Below are 18,705 nucleotides of genomic sequence, written 5' to 3' on the forward strand. Positions count from 1 at the left end.
GCCTCTTTGGTTTGTGCACTATAGGCTTTTTACCTTTGGACTCGTTTTTGTCCTCATCTGTTTCAGCTTCAAGTTTGAGGCCATGCGGTTTCAGACTGTTGGCAACTGACTGCACCTTCCTCATTGTGAGTTGATTTTGATTCGCTTTCCTGAGGGCATCCAACACAGCGTGTATGGCTTCCAGCCATACCACCTCCGGCTATGCGCTCAGCATCCAGGCAGTGCCAGGTTCCGCTAGCTCATGAATGGGAATCCTCCCTCCCCACCCAAGCCTGCCCCCCGTCCCACGACAGGAAAGCCGAGGCTGTTGAAAGAAACAGGAATGGCCACAAAGCTGGCATTGTTGTCCTGAAAAACCACTGGCTACAGTCCACCCACTTCACTTAGGGAATAACGGATATAAGGATGAATCCCAGCTTCTGTTTAAAACAAAAACTTATTTGGCTTTTTCTTTGGAGAAGGACTTGAAAATGGTAACAATGTCACTGCTGTAGGCAAAAAGGGAACGGGGAGGGGGAAGTGGCACTGGTTTTCTAAAAGTCAGGGTTGTTCAGCGTGGTCTGTGGGGTATGAATCTCAGACCAGCTTCACAGTGGGCAGTTCATGGAGGAGGAGAGAAGCACCATTCAGGATCTTGTCAACAACAGCAGAGCATTTTCAAGCTCCTACTGATGGAGTTGCCCTGCTAGTCTGACAAAAGAAGAGAGTAAGAAAGTGTTCAGCATATTAACCTGTTTATAATAGCCAGACCTTTGACTTACACTTTTTAAGACTTCAGGGACCGCTGTGTTCTCTGTGCCTTCTCTTTTGTGTATGTCAGAACACAGTCCTCCACCCAGCAATCCCTGGACAAAACCCAACTCACTGTGGTTACATTAAAGTGTATTATTTTAAAAGACTTCCACTGTTAACCACGCTGAATGGACAACACTTGCTGAGGGTTCCTGCTTGTATAGTAAGGAGTTTATCATTTGCAGCCTCATCACATATTCAGTGGTCTCTACCCTGTCTGTTACTTTTTTGTAACAGCAAAATTCTTTTCCTGGACTCTTAGTAGGAAAAATTGTATCTAAATACAAATGGGTGCTCCCTTTGTGTCTATGGACCAAAATTACTGCTCCAAATTTGAAGATACAAATACAACAGATCACAGTTCTATCAGTCACCCCATCATCAAGCACAACAAGTCTATAGGTTAAACCTGAAGATGAACCTTTATATGACGTATAAGCATCACTCTAATGGACCTAATTAATGATGCTTCCATGTTTTAACAGTGCAGCTGTCTGTAATAGTGTTTTTTGCAGTGAGTCCAAATGACATTAGTGGCAGATTAGGAATCTGACATATCAATTAGTAATCCATTCACTTTTTCCAAAGCCTACATCAGAAACTATCTGTGAATGCCAAACTGGGCTTGTAATCTCCACAGACACTTGTTAGTCTTAGGGCAAGAAGTAATAAATCTCAACTTTTCTACACTCATAAGAAAATCAGCCTTCAATAAAGTTCACAATTACAGCTCTCCAAAATTCACATTTTTGCAAATAGGGATGTAAGTTTTGACTGGATTTTTTAAATCAAAAAATCTGCACCCAGTTTTCCTTGCTTTTCATTTTATAACTTGAATCTCATGTCAGCTTCTTTGTCCTTATCTCTGCAATGGGTTTCCTCACACTTCACTTACAAACTATGAGTTTGTAGGTGAAGCCTGCAAAGAATCCTTCTATTTGCATAAGACGTGCTGAAACAGGACTGCTCAGAGCATCCTGTTGCAGTTCAAAAACAGAAGAACAAGGAGACGCCTGACAGTGAAAAGACTCTTGTTGACTTCAAGGCCAGAAAGGCACCAGTAAATCAACCAGACTCTGAAATAACTAACTAGACCACTGGTGGATGACAGTATAGATCATGATTTTGATGCTCGGGTTGGGTGGTGAGAGAGAGAGAGCGTTTTTTCACCTGTCTTTGATTTGGCACACTGGGGTTTGATTACGCATGCTTATGGCTGGGCTTAGGAAAGGCAAGAGGGGGCAGAAGGTCTGGAGGGCTTGCTCCAGTGTGTGACAGAGAATTGCAACTCACTGTGAAACGTGGTAACCTGTTCCCAAAACAGCCATGGCAGCAGAATGCTGCCAGCAGTAGATTCCCCGCACAACAGCACACTCACTGTCCGAATCCTCCAGGGTACTGAACCCAAGCCACCCTCTGTCAGTCCCTTTAGACATCACATAGCAGCCTCTCAAAATAGCTTTCCAAGTCAGAGGTAAAGAAAGAAAACCAACAGAGAAAAGACATTATGATCTTTCCACCAAAACTGCACTCAGAAAAGAAAATGGAGTTTGCTCTTTTCTGCACAGATGGAGAGCTATATCTGAAAGCATTACATCCCCTATTTATGTTGTGGATTTTGTGCGAGACATTATTAGAAAGAAGCTTGACAGCTCTGCTGGGAAACTTGGCAAACACCATGGCAGACCAGTCTCACTCTCTTACACAGCTGGATTTTCTGCAGCTCAAGTATTTTTCCCTCCTGCTCTTGGCCCATCCAAAGATGAGTGCTGAATTTCCCTTAACATCACCCACAGGTTAATTTTTTATTAAATTTAGGCTCGGTTTAACATCTTGGCATGCAATTTAAATAAAACCAAAACCAAATGTCCTTCATTTTGGCTGAAACCATCCTCGGTTTGGCTCAGCTGCCTTTGGTGTCACTGAAGGGTGAAGAGGAGAATCATTTTCATTTTGTCATTTTTGGTAGTAATCTAAATATCCTCCATGCAATTTTGAAACATATTGCCATAAAATAATTATTTGTCATGGAATGAGATTAGCCAGAATCTGAACATGATACCTGGGCTCTTAGCTGTCAAACACTTGTTACTGTAGGAAAGGAAGATACAACAGACACACAAATAAGAGTCCAGAAAGGTGCATACAAAACTTACGCACCGCTTCTTACTGAAGGAATAATGGTGGGATTTCCCATCTTGCACCCCAAGAGGCTAAAGGAAGGTGTGCCTGAAAATCTCACAGGCACAGCCTTTGCCCCCGTATAAATTAGTTCCTGGTCTAATTCTCTACCTTCCACAGTCTAACTATGACACAGTGCAACCAGAGTGAGGTCAATGGAAAGGGAAAAAAGCTTCTAAGTACTATTAGTAAGTGCATATTATACTTAGCCTGGAAAGCAGTGAATGTGGATGCTGACCCTTGGGTTAACTCATTAACTGCACTAAGACGATGCAGTAAGTGACTCTTCCAGTCAATTTTGTTTCCTTCTGTCCATGGGATATTTACAGGCACCTTTAAAAAGCCTTCAAAGTCACCTGCAGAAAGTACTCAGTAATCCCATTCTGCAAATTTCCATCTGACTAGGAATAATCACATTCTTCGTTGTTTTTTCCAGTCAGTGTTCAAAGTATGTTAGTTAGCTGTGATTAAGCTGATAAAACAAGTAATGTGATTTCTTTCTGTTGATCAAATAATACTGCTCAAGGGCATTTCCAAAATTCTGATGTTTACAATTTCAGCCACAGTAGATTACCTCACATGTAGAGATGAAATCATTACCCAACAAACCATTTAACTATTAAAATCCTTGACATAAACATCTGAACTTCAGAGAAAATTTAGCAAGTTCAAAGATTTTGAAATTGATGTCATTTTTGTGGACCTATTCTACAGCATGAACAACAGCAGAATTTGTCTCTACCTACCACCATCAATCACTCAACAGAATAAGGCCTCAAAATGTAGAGTGGAAAATGGGGGAGGGTCAAATAGAAAGATTTATTTGTGTTGCAATGAATATTTACATGAGCCTCCTAAAAACTAAGTTCCTTATCAATCTGCTAGATTTATGAAATCCTAACAAACATGCCACATTAGTAATTTCACTTGTGTGGCTTTAAAGAAAAGTATGCTACAGTGGCATCAGAAAAGACAGAAACAGAAGAAGTTCTTACTTGTGCCCAAGTTCATGCGCAATTGTAAACGCCAGATTGAGACCGTTGTCTTCAGCAAGAACACACTTTCTCTTGGCACTGCAGACACCTCCCAGGTAAGCAATTCCTGCAACAGAAACACAGAGGATGTTCCCATTAGAATGAGTGAAACAGCTCATTCACCCAAAACATACAGCAGTAACTCAACCAAAATGATAAAGGATGCACCCAGTGAGATATCAGGGCTGTTCACACACAAAAATATTTTGTCAGACAGGAAACAAGTTGAACACACTCACCTTCACTGCTTTCACTGGAAAATACACTTCACCTACTCAAAAATTAATCTAATCTTGTCTGTTAATGCCCCCTACTACAATGCTAGAAGATGCAGTGAAACTGTGTTTAAATGGAGTTCTTTCCATTTTCAGAATAAAGTTGGGGAGAAGGAATAGAGCAATAAACAGAGACTCTCTGAAAAGATGTTACATTTTCCCTTATTTTCATACTTAAAAAAAGCAAGAATGGCAGAGCCAGGAAAGCTGGCAGAACCCTGATGGTGAGTCACAAAGCTCATGTAGGTGGCAGGAGTCTTCTCTGACTTACTGGAATTTAGGATTTGATCCCACAGACAATTGTGCAGTGCTCTCCTAGACTTGTTTGTGTGGGCACCACAAATGGTTGTAGGCTGAAGTGAAAAAGGAATTCCAAAGTTAAGGCATGAAACTTCTGCTATGGAAAAAAACAAGAGCCCTTATATGCCCTTCCTGCATCCAGACTGTCCCCTGCAGAAAGTGCTGTTGTACTTGGAAACCTTGTGATGGCATCACAGGTCACCCACAGGACAATTTGCTGATGAGGTTTTCTTTCACCTGCTACCTAGTTTAACGTAAAACCAATACCAGAAAGTCTGAGATCAAGAAGAACTTCCAGATTTTGATTAAAGGGAAGCAAAAAGTGAGTATTTGAGTCACAGAAGCTAAAGATGAAAATAAACACTTAGGTGCCTCAGCCAATCCTCTGCTGTTTTAGACTGGTGCCTTTTTGAGTTGTTAAATCCCCTGCCAGCATGCACAACTGAACCAGGGCACTCAGGAGGAAGAATGCTGCATGCCAAATCGTCAATCCACTCCAGAGCTGCCTCTCCACTGGAGCGTACTGTGTTATCACAAAAGATAAAACCGTAATGGCCCATCAGCTGCTGGTAATCTCGATCCTCAGGTCTGAGAGAGGAAATCTGGTTGAGTTTTCCTTCATTCACCACCTTGCCCAGGCTCTGCCCCGATGATGTGCTGTGATCCTGTGGCACAACCACCACTTACTTCAAAGTTGTTCCTGGAGATCCTTCTGTCTTTTGGGGATGAGGCAAACACAGCTCTGTAATAAACTGACCCAACAAGTTTGATGAGGAGCAGTTGAGGGAGCTGGGGCTGTTCAGCCTTGAGAACAGGAGGCTGAGGGGAGACATTATCACTGTGTACAACTGCCTGAAAGGAGGTTGGAGCCAGGGGGGAGCTGGTCTCTTCTCCCAAGTAGCAAGTGACAGGACAAGAGGAAATGGCCTCAAGTCGAACCAGGGGAGGTTTAGATTGGATATTAGGAAAAAATCATTCATGGAAAGACTTGTCGGGCATTGGAACACGCTGCCCAGGGCAGTGGTGGAGTCGCCATCCCTGGAGGTGTTTAAAGGTGTTTAGATGAGGTTCTTAGGGACACGGGTTAGTGCTAGAGCTAGGTTATGGTTGGACTCAATGATCCTGAGGGTCTCTTCCAACTGAAATAATTCTATGACTCTATGAACTTGGCTGAAATACACTTCCAATAGGGAGAGGTATTTTGGTTACCTTTCAGCAGCTTAGGTGCAGCTAACAGCAATGACCAGAGCAGGATTCTTACTGAAAGTGTTTTATTCCTACTAGTAAACCTGATTTTTCCACCTTTCTTTTCCATTTAACCAGTGCCAATATATCTCTGTTATATCTGACGTGAGGTTTTAGCTGAGAAGCAGTATTGCATCTCGAGCTCAGTGCTCAACCAGGCAAGGCAGTTTAGCTTGAAATGATTCACCTTAATTTCCTTCGAATAAATTTCATAAAATGAGAGTGACTCAATGTTTGCTGTCACTTGGAGGTGGCAGGGGGCAATATTTCTATGTTTGGGGGATGTGGTGTAGCAAAACAGTCTAGAGTTACGTCAATACATTAAAAGTGGTTAAATATCAATTAAAATGTCAAATACATTACCTCAAACGGTAATTCTTCTGAAGTCTTTGTTTAGCGGTTCTAATCCCCACTAAAACTGTCTGGCAATAACACTGCTCGGTGCTAAAAGCCTCATTATTTGAAGGTGGAAAACTAATGATTAAGGACTTGTTCATCTATCAGTGGCTGAAAAATAAGTGACTGGCTCAGTTACAGACTCTTAGTCACATGATTTTTATTAGCTATTTTCAGTGCTTAATGTGAATCCTGTGTGGCCAGCCCATAAGCAATGACCAATTTAAAAATGTAGACATCTAAAATGAGTTTATTATTACCATTATTAAAGACTTCTGCTGCAGTGGAGCCCAGGGATCAGACAATACAGGAACAGAAGTGGACTGGGCAGGGAAATTTATAATTCTGGAAGAGCAGACAGCCCAAAACTTTGCAGTACATGAAATGAAGTCGGTAAGAAGTCCAGCTCATGAACTGCTGAGTGCTTGTTAATAAGAGCCATGCTGGAACAGCAGGCCAGTTATAACAAATTGTTATAACATTTTAAGCTTGGAAAAGCTTGCCTCAAAAATGTTTTTGAAAGATACATAGTTTCTATCAAACTATTTCCTAAGACTATAATTTTCTTTTGGACAATATATTTCACATAAATAGCAAATATGCTATTGATTTGCAAACAGTACAGTTCTTTAGTAAAAATATCTGAAACATTAAGGTAAATGCAACTTTTTTGTAACCCAATACAATGATCCATATAATTGACATGCAGAGAAAAATACACCTTTAACCGACAATGATAGCAGTACAATGCCTTGGTAGCTGCATTAATATGATTTATTTTCTTCACTGAGATGAATGGAAACTGTTGTTTGCCTCACAAATTCCAGATTGTTATCTGAGCCTTTCAAGTTCGCAGAACTGGAATAGAAACTTCATGAATTCAGACACGTTCATGAAAATCCTGGCGTGCTGTAGCTCTACCAGGCTGGGAATAGCATAAGAGGAACTTCTCTTATTGCTCTAACTTTGCTTCTGGCCCCATTTGGGAGACAGGTGTGTGAAAATGAAAAACGGGGGAAAAAAGTAGAAGTGGGTTTTGCTTTTGTTTGGTGGGTTTTTTTGTTTGGAGTTTTTGTTTGTTTGTGTTGTTGTTGCTAACAAAATACAACACCAACCAACTAACAAAAAGCCCCAAACCAACAAACAACTTAACCTGTACTCATGCAAATACACAGCAGCTCTCTTCAGGGACACAAAGTCCTTATCTTCCCAGATACACAACTAACAGTCAGCAATTACCACAAATCTATTTTTAATATCAAAAAAGGTCAAGTAGGAGAAGCAGTGGTAGACGGAAAGCCAAATACTGTTTTCAGAATTACCAAGTGTGAGGGTTTTTTCCTTTCACTCATGAGAAATTGTATAATTACAGTCCATAACTTCTGTGCTTGGATTTGAACACGCAAAGTTATCTGCACTTCCATAGCAAACCTCAGGACGCAGGCAACTGTGTAAACTCAGATTTATCCAAAAAGTTGTCATAGATAAACAGTTTGCAGCTGTTGGCCTTTCTGCCAGCTAATGAGCCCTCTGCTAGCAATATCTCCAAGGGGAATGATTACATTTATCCTAGCAGCTCAGCTAGGCATTAGGATATTACATACTTGCCACAGTGATAGCCAAAGCTGCAAAAAGACAAGTTCTGGTGAGTGGGTTTACATTTCATCCTATTTGAAACACCCAGGGCTTCCTTCTGACAACTGGAATATTCACTCAGCAAGTGGTTTATCCAGGTACTACAGCTTTCAACTCTCTAATGTCTTCTTTTCATTGCACTCCTAATACTTTAATCTCTCCTTTTGCCAGCCACCTCTGGATACAGAACTTTTAGTTGATTAAAACTTGGCTAGCTTTCCTCTTCCCAGTGTATTTGCTGTTGGGAAGGGAGCCAAACTTGAAGTCCCAAAGTCTGCTTGGCACGGATGGAGACTTGTGCGTATCCCCATACACAGAGCAGCCTCCCCTTCCCAACCATCACTAGTCTGGTGTTGAGCTGATGTTTTTCTCATCCTCCCACGATTTTCAATTTGTGCAGCTCACACATTGCCATCAATTACACTCCTGCATCCTCTCCTAACATCCTACATGAGTAAAATCAGGAAAGCCTAGAAGTGATTCATGCTCTGCCTTTCCACTCAGTTGCAATGATATGTTTGACAGAGATGTCCTGCCTGTATTTACACACCAAGCCAGTCACCAAGGGAATCTTTCAGTGCTTATGATACTTGAAAATGAAAAATACTTTTCCTCTCTATAAGGCCTACATATAAAAAGTTCCAAAATTTAAAAACCATTAAAGAAGTACCCACTAAACTGCCTCCAGGATAGGTAATAACACAATCCCTCTTGTACAGCTGAATAAACAGAGGTCTCAAGAAGTCAGCGGTATCCAGGTGAAATAAGAGTAGTCTCCGTGGAAGAAGCCTCCCCAGCATGTACAACATAGAGAGGGAAAGGTTGGTACTGACACTGTCCTGCTGAGCCCCCAAGTCCCAAGTTTGGTTTGCAGTGATCATCCAGAAGAAGCTAACAGGGTGAGCTGGTCCTTCCTTCTATGAGAATGTGCTAATTTAAAGCCAGACAAAGCAATTTTAGTGGCACAGTTTAATGTGGCTTAGTGCTGGATAGTCATCTGGATGCCAATTTCTGTTAATCTTGAAGTAACAACATGGTTTCCATTAGAGTTTAATATTCATGTGTGGAAACTGTTTTCCTTAGCAATAATTTTCATTGTCACTGTACTTAATGAAAACCACCCTGGAAACAATACACTCATTATGAATCACAAGTACAGGAATTATTATACAACCATCTAACGCACGAGCGACAGCTACAGTCAGGTATGAAAACAATTAACAGTCATGCCAAGTGCTCTACCCAGTGCAAGTCACAATATTTTGAACTCAAGTATTTTTACTGGAAGAGCTGCTGATGCCACAGACCATTTGACGGAACAGGCGCCCAGACACTGGAAGAAGTCAGTCATAGCCTGTTTCAAATAGGCCTCGACATGCTTATCCCTTTACCCTTAAAGGGAATGTGAAATACGAAATAAGCTCCATCTCTATGCGCCTGAGAAAGAAATCTACATGGACAATGGAGACAGCATTTTCCTCTGCTTGTACTTAATCAAAGGACAGAGAACATAACTCACTGTCTCATTCTCTTGGTGCCATACATGAGAGAAAAATGAGTCTGGGGAAGAAATTACTTCACAATTCACCTGACTTTGTTGAGGGGCAGAACATCCACTCCCTGCTGAGGGCTTAAATCCCCTACCGGGTGGGAGGTGGTTGAACCGTATCAAGGAAACAAGGCAATACAGGACTGGTCCAAATACAACCCTCTACACAGGACTGGGGAGGCATTCAGATAACAAAGGAATAGTCAGCAAAAGTCCTCAAAAGGAGCTTGTGATTCTGCAGAATTTAACCAAGAACACCATCCAGGCAGGTGTATTGTGTTTACAACTCCCCTACTTTTAGCTGGAGAAGTAAAGTAGGAGAAGTAGTTTCCAGCACTAAGTTTTTTGAGCACTGGTAAGCCCATGCAATTTCTGCAGGCAGAAGATGACCTGGATTCCTGGGAGTCCCAGAAAACCTCTAGCCAAGGGCATGTGAGGTTCACTCCTCTGACTCTACAGCACACATTTCTTTTAATATAAGATTTTCAAACTGGTATCCAAGTCCCCATATATATTCCTCCCTGCCTTACTGAGAAACCGGCAACTACTACAGCAACTTTACAGAAAAGTGAGCTAAGACACAGCATTCAAATAACTGGTAAGATCACACAAGAAGCCACCACTATTTCTGAGAACATACCTCAGACCCTGACTTTCTGTACTTCACCAACTCTTTGCAAATGTGCCCATCATCACAGAATCCTCTTCTTACTTTGGAGAATTTACCTCGTGCCAAATTTCAACATGACGTCTGTAAAACTCTGTTCCTTGCCTCCAAACCAGCATGACCTGCAGAGATGCAACACGCTTTCCCAGAACTTGGTGTACCCTGTGGCCAGACACCTACCCTGTGGGCCCAAGTCTTGTCCTGTAGTGCCCAATAAAATCTTTTCTTCCTTGTAACTCTGAAAACACTGTCACTTCCAGTATACACAACTGCTGTCAGAATCCCAAAAGCCCAGCAAGAAAAATAAATAGCTGAAACACAAAGCATAGTTACTTTCTGAATCTCTTGATCTTCATTACTCACACCCTGAAAGACTAACAAATAAAATCTCTCCCTGATATTCACAATATCAGCTATGATGTTTCGAGAGCCGACAATGTAATACTCCTCAGAACACAAGGTCCTAATAGCACAAATTAATGAAATACACAATACCTTTTATAGGGGATACTTTTCTGACTGCTGGGAAGATATTTGGTAGTAAAATATTGCTATGGCACCCAAGGGTCTAGTGACTGGCCCTGGATAACATTTCACAAGACCAGTATTCAAACTGTGAGAGCCAGATTGCACCATGCGCTTTAGTCTTTGTGAAATGACTGCGACTCATGCAGATATAGCCAAATCTCAGCAATGGCACCACTGAAGCTCAACAGAACTTCTCAGTTGACTCCTTCAGCACACACTGATCTCTGAGGAATGCGCTGCACCCATTCGCAAACAGATTAGCTGACATCTAACCAGGGTTGGGTCTGTGCAAGTTGCTTTGGTCTATACCTTTTTGATAAAAAGGCCTTTGTGAGGCTAGACCTCTTCATGTCTGTAAACCTGCAAAGAAGGCAAGATACTGCAAATCGTTAGAGCTCAAAGGCGCGCTTTTGCTATGTTATTTTTCTCTGTGTTTAATTACCCCGCAGGACAGCAATTAATGGGACATGTGGAACCCCTTCCCCAGCGTGGCCAACTCAGCTTTAGCTTTCAGTCTTTCTGCAGGGCTTTTATGTTTCCTAGAAACCCTCCTGTGGTTTCCTTAGTTTAATGGATGAATCACTTATCTGCTCCTTTACTAACTTGCCCACACACAGACAACCTCCAAGATGTCAAGAGCCTTATTCTAATTCTACTTACACTGGATTCGCGCTGTGCTAATTCACCGATTTAGGCAGAACCTCTCCCAGTGCACAGGGGCTGCTCAGGCAGTCGAAAAGCCCTAGAAATGGAGACCTCTCATGACTTCAGGGACAGTTGTCCTCACCCAAGCTAATAAAAGTTTGTTTCATATACCAAATACATTGAGACAAAGAAAGCTGACAGATGTCCTAACGCCCTTTTTGGCCTAGAAGAGGCTTGAGGCTTTAACCAAGGCCTACAAAAACATGCCAGACAGGCAATTAACATTGTGTTACACCAGCAAAGAGCAGACAACCTTCAGAAACCCCCAGAGGTTTGGCATTGGTGTCTTTGAAAACCCCATTCCTTTCCAGGCATGAATATACTTGAAGAGACGTATTGCGCTCACAGTAACTCAAAGCAAGCTGGAAACAAGTATACTGGTGAGCCCCACGGAGCAGATATCCATCAGGAGTGACACGGGTATTGTTGATCTTGCTTTGGAGCAAAGGAATGCATTAAGAGACCACCTGAAGATTTTTCTAGACCTAATTTTCTAAGCTTTTACAATAAAGCACTGGGATCTAAGACCTCAGCAAAGGAGGAGATAAAAAGAAATACCTTGTTTATTTGACATCTGCTCTTTGTTCAGCGTGACATCCTCTATGCTATTAACATGACTCCTCCCTTTTGGCAAACCACTGCTTCCCTAGATGACAGCATATTAATAAATCCTCTCCATCTAAAGTGACATGAGGAGTGGCTTAATTAACTGGCGCAGAGGAAGCATGGTATCATCTACATGTTTACTCTACCTTTGATATGCTAACAGCCACATTCCAGAGAGCTTCTCTGCACACTCCCCAGCGACAGGAGTCTCGGCAGCTGCTGAATGCAGATCTCAAACACACAAAGCACGGTTCCTTTCTGCATTCCTCTTTCTCTAGTTAAATACCAAGTTTGGGATATTTAGTCCAAATCAGACCACCATCCCTGAATGTAGATTCCCAAATCCTGGCACCTAATTCACCAACTCTTTATAGAGATCATTACACAGTGCTGAAAGTCTCTATGCTTGTGCACATGCATGGAAATATGTGGGGTTAATTACTCAAAGTAAGAGAAATTACAACAGCTGTACTCCTGTTAAGAGGACAGGCAGGGGAAGACCCAGCAAGGTGGATCTGAGAGAAGGACTCTAGCTGGGGAAGGACTGATGGGCTGGATGAGGAAACACATAGCACTGGGAAATACACAGAAGCCTGGAATAATTCACATTTAGTGAACAAGGGAGAAAGACAGATGGGAAGAGATTAGGGGATGAGAAGAGACAGGGACAGAAATGTAGTAAATGGAGATAATATAGGTTTTCCAGGAGTCTTCAAGAAACATGACTTTGATCTCGTAAGCAGCAGGGAGTCACTTCTGTGGGAGGCAAAGGTCAAGAAGGGCAGAAGATCAGAAGGGAAGATGAGCTCTCTCAGAACTTCTGTGTGTACTTACTGCTGGAGAAAAAAGGATCTACAGCCCTGGGTTATATGTCTCTGGCATCATGGGTTCACTTAAGGAAAGGTAGAAGCTGGACTGCAATAAGGCCTGCTAAAGACATGGAAGTATTCAGGCAGGGAGGCCTGAGCCTTAGCAAAAAAATGGCAGTGAGCTTAAGGAAGAGACAGCTGTTAGAACTGGTATAGAAACAAGCAACAGAAATCAGTGAGACACAAGCTAATGAAAAAAAAAAAGAGACAGGCATGGGGGACACGGTTAGTCAAGGGTATCTTACACAAAAAAGGAATCAGATTCAGCGGAAGTCAGGAGAGATCTGATGCTTTTGAAAGACTACAGGAACATGGAACTGTGAACTCAAAGAAATCATCACCAACAACTGTGAAACCAAACTGTGAATCAGGATTTGGATTCTGGCCCTTGAAAGTCACCTCGGCCTGGGGCTCAAAGGCATTTGGATATTAATATCTTCTGTTGGCCTCACCTTGTTCAGTGGCTGTAGATATGAACATGCTGGTCTTTTCTACAGGCTACTGTAGAATTCAGTATGATCTTCCCTTCTCACATGTATGCAAATATTGACATGATAATACGCAAGACAGGCAACCTGCCAAGGCAACAGGAGGACTCAGCACTGGATTCAGGATTTGTAGAGCCGTGTGAAAAACTGTCTTTCACTTCAACGGCTGAAGCAGAGGGACACGGGACAGAAATGAATCTACATCTCGCAACTGCTGGATGGCTTGAAAAGAGGGGAGAGCTCCACCTGTTCCTGCTCTGAATAGCCTTCATGAATCTCACTCTTCACTTTCTCAGATGTTATTAAAAATCAAAATTATTTCAAGATTTCAGTGTTTTCATTTTGACCTGTCCTATTTGCTGGAATAGGCCTGAACTCAATAATTGCTCCAGTGTCCCTTAAGCTGCATCTTTCAGGAAATAAATAAGTCACCAAAAGAAATGGACGTTGCTGAGGGCTGCCATGTCCCATGCTCACACTCTGCCACATGCCTGTGTTAGTCTGCTAACACCCATCCTGTTCTCAGGTGTTCCCTAATCTTCCAGAAATGAAAAAAGAACCCTGGCATTGCCTGCAATAGCTGCAGCTTTGCAAACTGTGTAGGGTTCCAAAACCAGCTTTGAGGCTATTTTCATCTTGCTTTTTCAGATGAGCTCTGTGGCTTTCAGTTTTGAATTTATCTGTTTTCTGCAACTCATCTGAGCCACCTGCTTCAACAGAGGGCCTGAGTTCAGAGAGAACGAAGAGGAATGAAGAAAAAGATCAAATCAGAGATTTTAATGAGACTGCTAAACAAAGAGGAACATAGAATTCAGCAGCAGGGATCCTGGAGCCTTCAAATTCCTCAGTATCTCCCTTCCAGAATGAAGAGACAAGGTCAGACTTGGCAATAAATCAGAAAAAATATTTGGAGTCTCTGTACCAAACAGCATCTGCTTTAAGAGCTAACAGTCAGGGTCCAGCACTCAGTTCCAGTTTTTTTCTCTTGTAACTGCAAACACTAAGAAACTCATGAAGCTATTCAGACAAATGAAAAGATTCTTTTAACAGTTTCAAGAGCTTTACTGAGCCACGCCTATCTCAGTCTGCCCTGGTGTTGGTCAGAGGTGGGTTCATGAGCAAGGATCAGTCTTGCCATCATTAAACAACATTCAGGAACACATCGTGAACAATGTTGGAGCGTCTGGAGAGTTTCAGCGCAGTCTGCGGAACGGGACAGTGGTAGAGATGGCCGAACACCTGTGTTGCTGATGAATGGCATTCTTCCACGGCTTCCAACTAAATTCTTCCCATGTTCTTAAAGAATGACTAAGCAATTGTTGTTCACAAGAAGTGAATGAATCTATACTTTTGAAACATGTTAATATTTAAAGTGTATTTTATTTTTAGGCAGTGTATGCATGTCAAGCTGTTCTCTTGGCAAAATAAGAGCAGCTCAGGCGACTAGCAGAGCAGGCCAGCAGAATGGGATGATTCACGGTAATCAAACTTTGAACAGATGCTTTTCCAAATTGCTTCTGTGATACTTCTCAATTACAGCTCCTATATCTTGACTTACAGGGCTGTCTAAGCTCCTGGCTTCACTTTGTCAAGCTGCCAGCCAACACACGCACTGATAAACTTATTTAGCAGTTCTTGCTTCAGCCCTTCTGTTTTAATTCCTTGCTGACTGCTGATTTAACCTCACAGCCTGCCTGACTTGAGAAAACTGACAAACCTGCCGTTTGTGCCTGATAATGTTGAAGTCAGAACGTGGGTCAAAAGCTTGTGTCATGGAAGAGAATGAAGCCGGCCCCAAATACCTTAGCACTGGTTATTATCTCTGCTGCCAGGAGTACGGAGGGAAAATTATCCTTCCATGTTTGCGCTTCCACTTGGGGTTTCTGATGTAAATGTGGGTGATGCATCTTTCCCTCAGTGGCAGCATCAAAGGGAGAGACCTTTCTTCTCCACTCAGTTTCTTAGTTTTCAGAAAACTTCCAAAAATCTCATATTTCTGAGATACATATCCTCAAATTGGAATGTAATTGGCCAATCGGTTAAAAAGCTACTAGGGAAATACCAGGGTAGACCAACAACCGCATAAAACATGCACTCACCAAATCAGGCTAAAATTACTATTAATTTACAGGGTGCTCCTCTGGGTTCTCAAACAGAGCTGTCCATTCTGGCTTCCATTCCACAGAAGGGAAGGACCCATGTGCTACTTTATGCAGATTTTTTATATATACATATATATATATATATATATATATGTATATAAACACATCACAGCACCAGCCTGACAGAGGAGATGTCTAATTTCAGATGTAATATAGCTGGACATATTTTTAGTATGTCCTGAGTCTACTTTCTTTAGTACCTCTCTCTCTAAATTACTCAAAAATAAAATGTCACTGTTAAAGTCACACAAGCTAGAGAGAAATCTTCACTAAGAAAAAGACCAGCATGAGCTTTTCTCTACACTTAAGAAATCTCTCATGTTCAAACTCAAGCTCCTGTGAAAGAAAACAAATTTGGCTGAATAGTGCTGAGATCTATGTGATGACTGACAGCAGCCAGAAGAGTCCCCGGTGCCTCACAGACACAAGTCAAGGCACAGTCCCAATCCCGAGGCCTTTCTAGTCTGAAATCAGCAATGACAGCATGTGAGGCTCAGGGGGACTGCACCTGCAGGCAGAACTAAAGAAACTTACTGTCACAGTGTCCTGCAGAAGCCAGTGGGACATTCTTGTGCACACGTGTTCATGTTATTGCTCTAGGTGTTGGTGCTAAACTATCAAGAAGGAGAGAAGTGCCTCTTCTAGTCTTACGCGCTTCCAAATAAAACACCCATGAGAAGTTCAGAAGCTCCTCTATATTAATACTTGGACACTATCTGGATTACATTCCCAGTTTTGAATCAAATCTGTGTGTCCCTGACTGAAAACTCTGTGTTGAGTCTGCACTGTGGTTCGTTGGGGTTTTCTCAGCTGTCAAGCACAATTCAGTAAGTGGCTCGTGGAGAGAATTTGCAACGGTAACAGCTGAATGTCCTAGCTACGCAGATGGGCTATTTTTGTATTTTTGTATTTTTTTTTGGTGCCCAGCAGCCTCTTGTCAGCTGTCATGGAATGAGACACATTTCCCAGCAAAGCTACCTGATTAATGACAGCATAAACAACTTCATGGCATTCACCAAAACCACGGTGAATATGTATTACATCCGATCTCATTGTACCAGCTATCATAATCACCATGGGCTTGATCAAAATCTCACTGAAATCAATACTAGTATTACCAGTGGGTTTGGAGAAGGTGCATTAAGCTGTTTCCTGGTTTCTTTTACTTAGTTCTCACTGCCCAGAAAGATGTTGTTTGTTTGTTTTTTTTTACTTCAGTGTAAAGCCAAAAAGCTTTATTTTCTTCAGTGTTTAGACCATATTGTGACTCACAGATACTGGTGCATGAATATTCTGCATCTCTGTAAACACACCAGTTCATTGAACAAATACGGATTAGAGTCTTCCCATGTTTGAAAATGCAACAAGCAACAAAGAGATAAAAACAGAAAACAGAGGGATTGTTCTGAGATACTCACTCGAAAGTTATCACTTTTGAATCTGCCATTCAGACAATAAAATCTCAAGGATCTAGCCATCACAGCAAACACTGCAACACAAACCAGAGCAGTCAAGATTTGGGGCCCATCATGGTAAAGACCAAACACTCTTGGAATTCAGGACCTTTGCTCTATGCTAGGAGCATCCCAGACCTTCCCTTTCCTGTTTCAGGGAGACATCACAAAGAATGCAAACAAGCGAGAGAGAGCTGTGTCAAGAGCCTTTTCTCCTCACTTTGCTCTCCAGAGGGAGAAGGGAAATGAGAAGATCCAAGGGTGACAGATAAATACATCAAAAAAAAATCTCTGGCAAATCATAGAAGATTATGGAAGAAGGAAACTGAAAGAGGAGACAATCAGCCTAGACGTAAGGAAGAAATTTTTTTTTTACAATGAAGGTAGTGAAACCCTGGCCCAGGCTGCCCAGAGAGGTGGTGGATGAACCATCCCTGGAGACATCCCAGGACAGGCTGGACGGGGCTCTGAGCAACCTGAGCTGGTGAAGATGTCCCTGCTCATGGCAGGGGTGGCACTGGGGGAGCTGGGAAGGTCCTTCCAAACCAAACTGTTCTGTGATTATATGAAATAAAATACAGGGAGGAAGAGACACAAAACAAAGATAATTAAGTTACCAGACTCTCATGAGGCAACTGACATCTCCAAAAGAAAACAACAAAGCTTAGGACTTCAGTAGTCCTAAACAATATTTTTATGTTGCAGGATCCGAGGTCCGGGTTCAGGAGAGCATCTCTGCTTCAGCTGCTGCTTAAGTCTGTGTCCAGATACAGAAGGTCAGGCAAGAATCACAGGGAAAACCATCTGGCAGGACAGAGTAACTCCAATGGACAACAATGCTTTGCTGAGTCCAAGTCAATGGACACTCGGAAGAGGCCATCAAAGGGAAGGAGCCCCAACACCTCCCTGCAACTGATGGGGACTCAAGACATAGGGCAAGAGACGTGTCATCAGGAATTTCATCCATACTTGGAGCCAGACAAGACCAAGATGGAGAAAATACTTCCTTTCTGACCAACCAGTATAACTAGGATAGCAGACAAACTAGGGCACAGAAAATAGAAAACATGAATCCCGACTACAGGTTTCTTAAACAGAGATACAAAATATAAATTCTAAATAGAAATCTAACTTCAATCTTTTACTTTTCTCTCGTTTCAACAACAAATTCTGATTAGACTGATGGACTCATTTTAGAGCATCAGTTTAACTTTCCAGTAAATGAAAACATCCACACGGAGTTTCCTAACTTACCGGCCAATTTTCTTACAAATAACTGCAGTGGGCCAATTTTCTTACAAATAACTGCAGTGTTTACTCTGTTTGTCTACAAAAGCACAAATATTGCTGTGCACGCTAGAGCTTGATGGATGACATTATAAAACCAAAGAGCAGATCCTTGTTAGTATGTTAATGTGTACCAGCAGTCAAATTGTGGTCAGACAGAGCCTTAATGCAAACACATCAGGCAAAATGGCTACACAACAACGTGTGACACAACTACGCAAAACCAACAAACATCTTCAACCTGCTGACTGCTCATGACCACTAACTAAAGTAGAAACACAAGGCTAAATCCAAGCTAAGCAAGCACAGAAATCCTCAGCATTCTACAAACCATGCTGAAAGAGCACATCTGAGGGGTCAGGCCTAGGATTTTCTTTTTAATAAGTTCAACATATTTCTATCAGCTTATCAAAAAGGTAAAAAGATAAACTATTTGCAGGTTATAGGATTCTGAACCTGAAATTTAAAAGTGCCTATGGCAGAACGCTGGTGCCCAAATAAAATTCCAGCGGTTCAAAGGACAGTTTATAGA

The 18,705-nt window shown here is 42.0% G+C and overlaps 1 protein-coding gene across 13 annotated transcripts in view; it reads right to left on the bottom strand.

Moving 5' to 3' along the window:
* Nucleotides 1-18,705, bottom strand: part of ADAMTS17 (ADAM metallopeptidase with thrombospondin type 1 motif 17) — a 191,601-nt gene that overhangs the window by 119,180 nt on the left and 53,716 nt on the right. For all 13 annotated transcript variants that reach the window (XR_010475409.1, XR_010475408.1, XR_010475412.1 and 10 more), the window contains exon 8: nt 3,969-4,074. Coding sequence is in view for 4 of the 13 variants with exons in the window: in XM_065076676.1 (XP_064932748.1) it covers nt 3,969-4,074 (106 nt within the window). In the remaining 9 variants the exon portion in view is untranslated. The remainder of the gene's footprint in view (nt 1-3,968; nt 4,075-18,705) is intronic.

Source organism: Columba livia, chromosome 11, assembly GCF_036013475.1.
Source record: "Columba livia isolate bColLiv1 breed racing homer chromosome 11, bColLiv1.pat.W.v2, whole genome shotgun sequence".
Taxonomy (NCBI): domain Eukaryota; kingdom Metazoa; phylum Chordata; class Aves; order Columbiformes; family Columbidae; genus Columba; species Columba livia.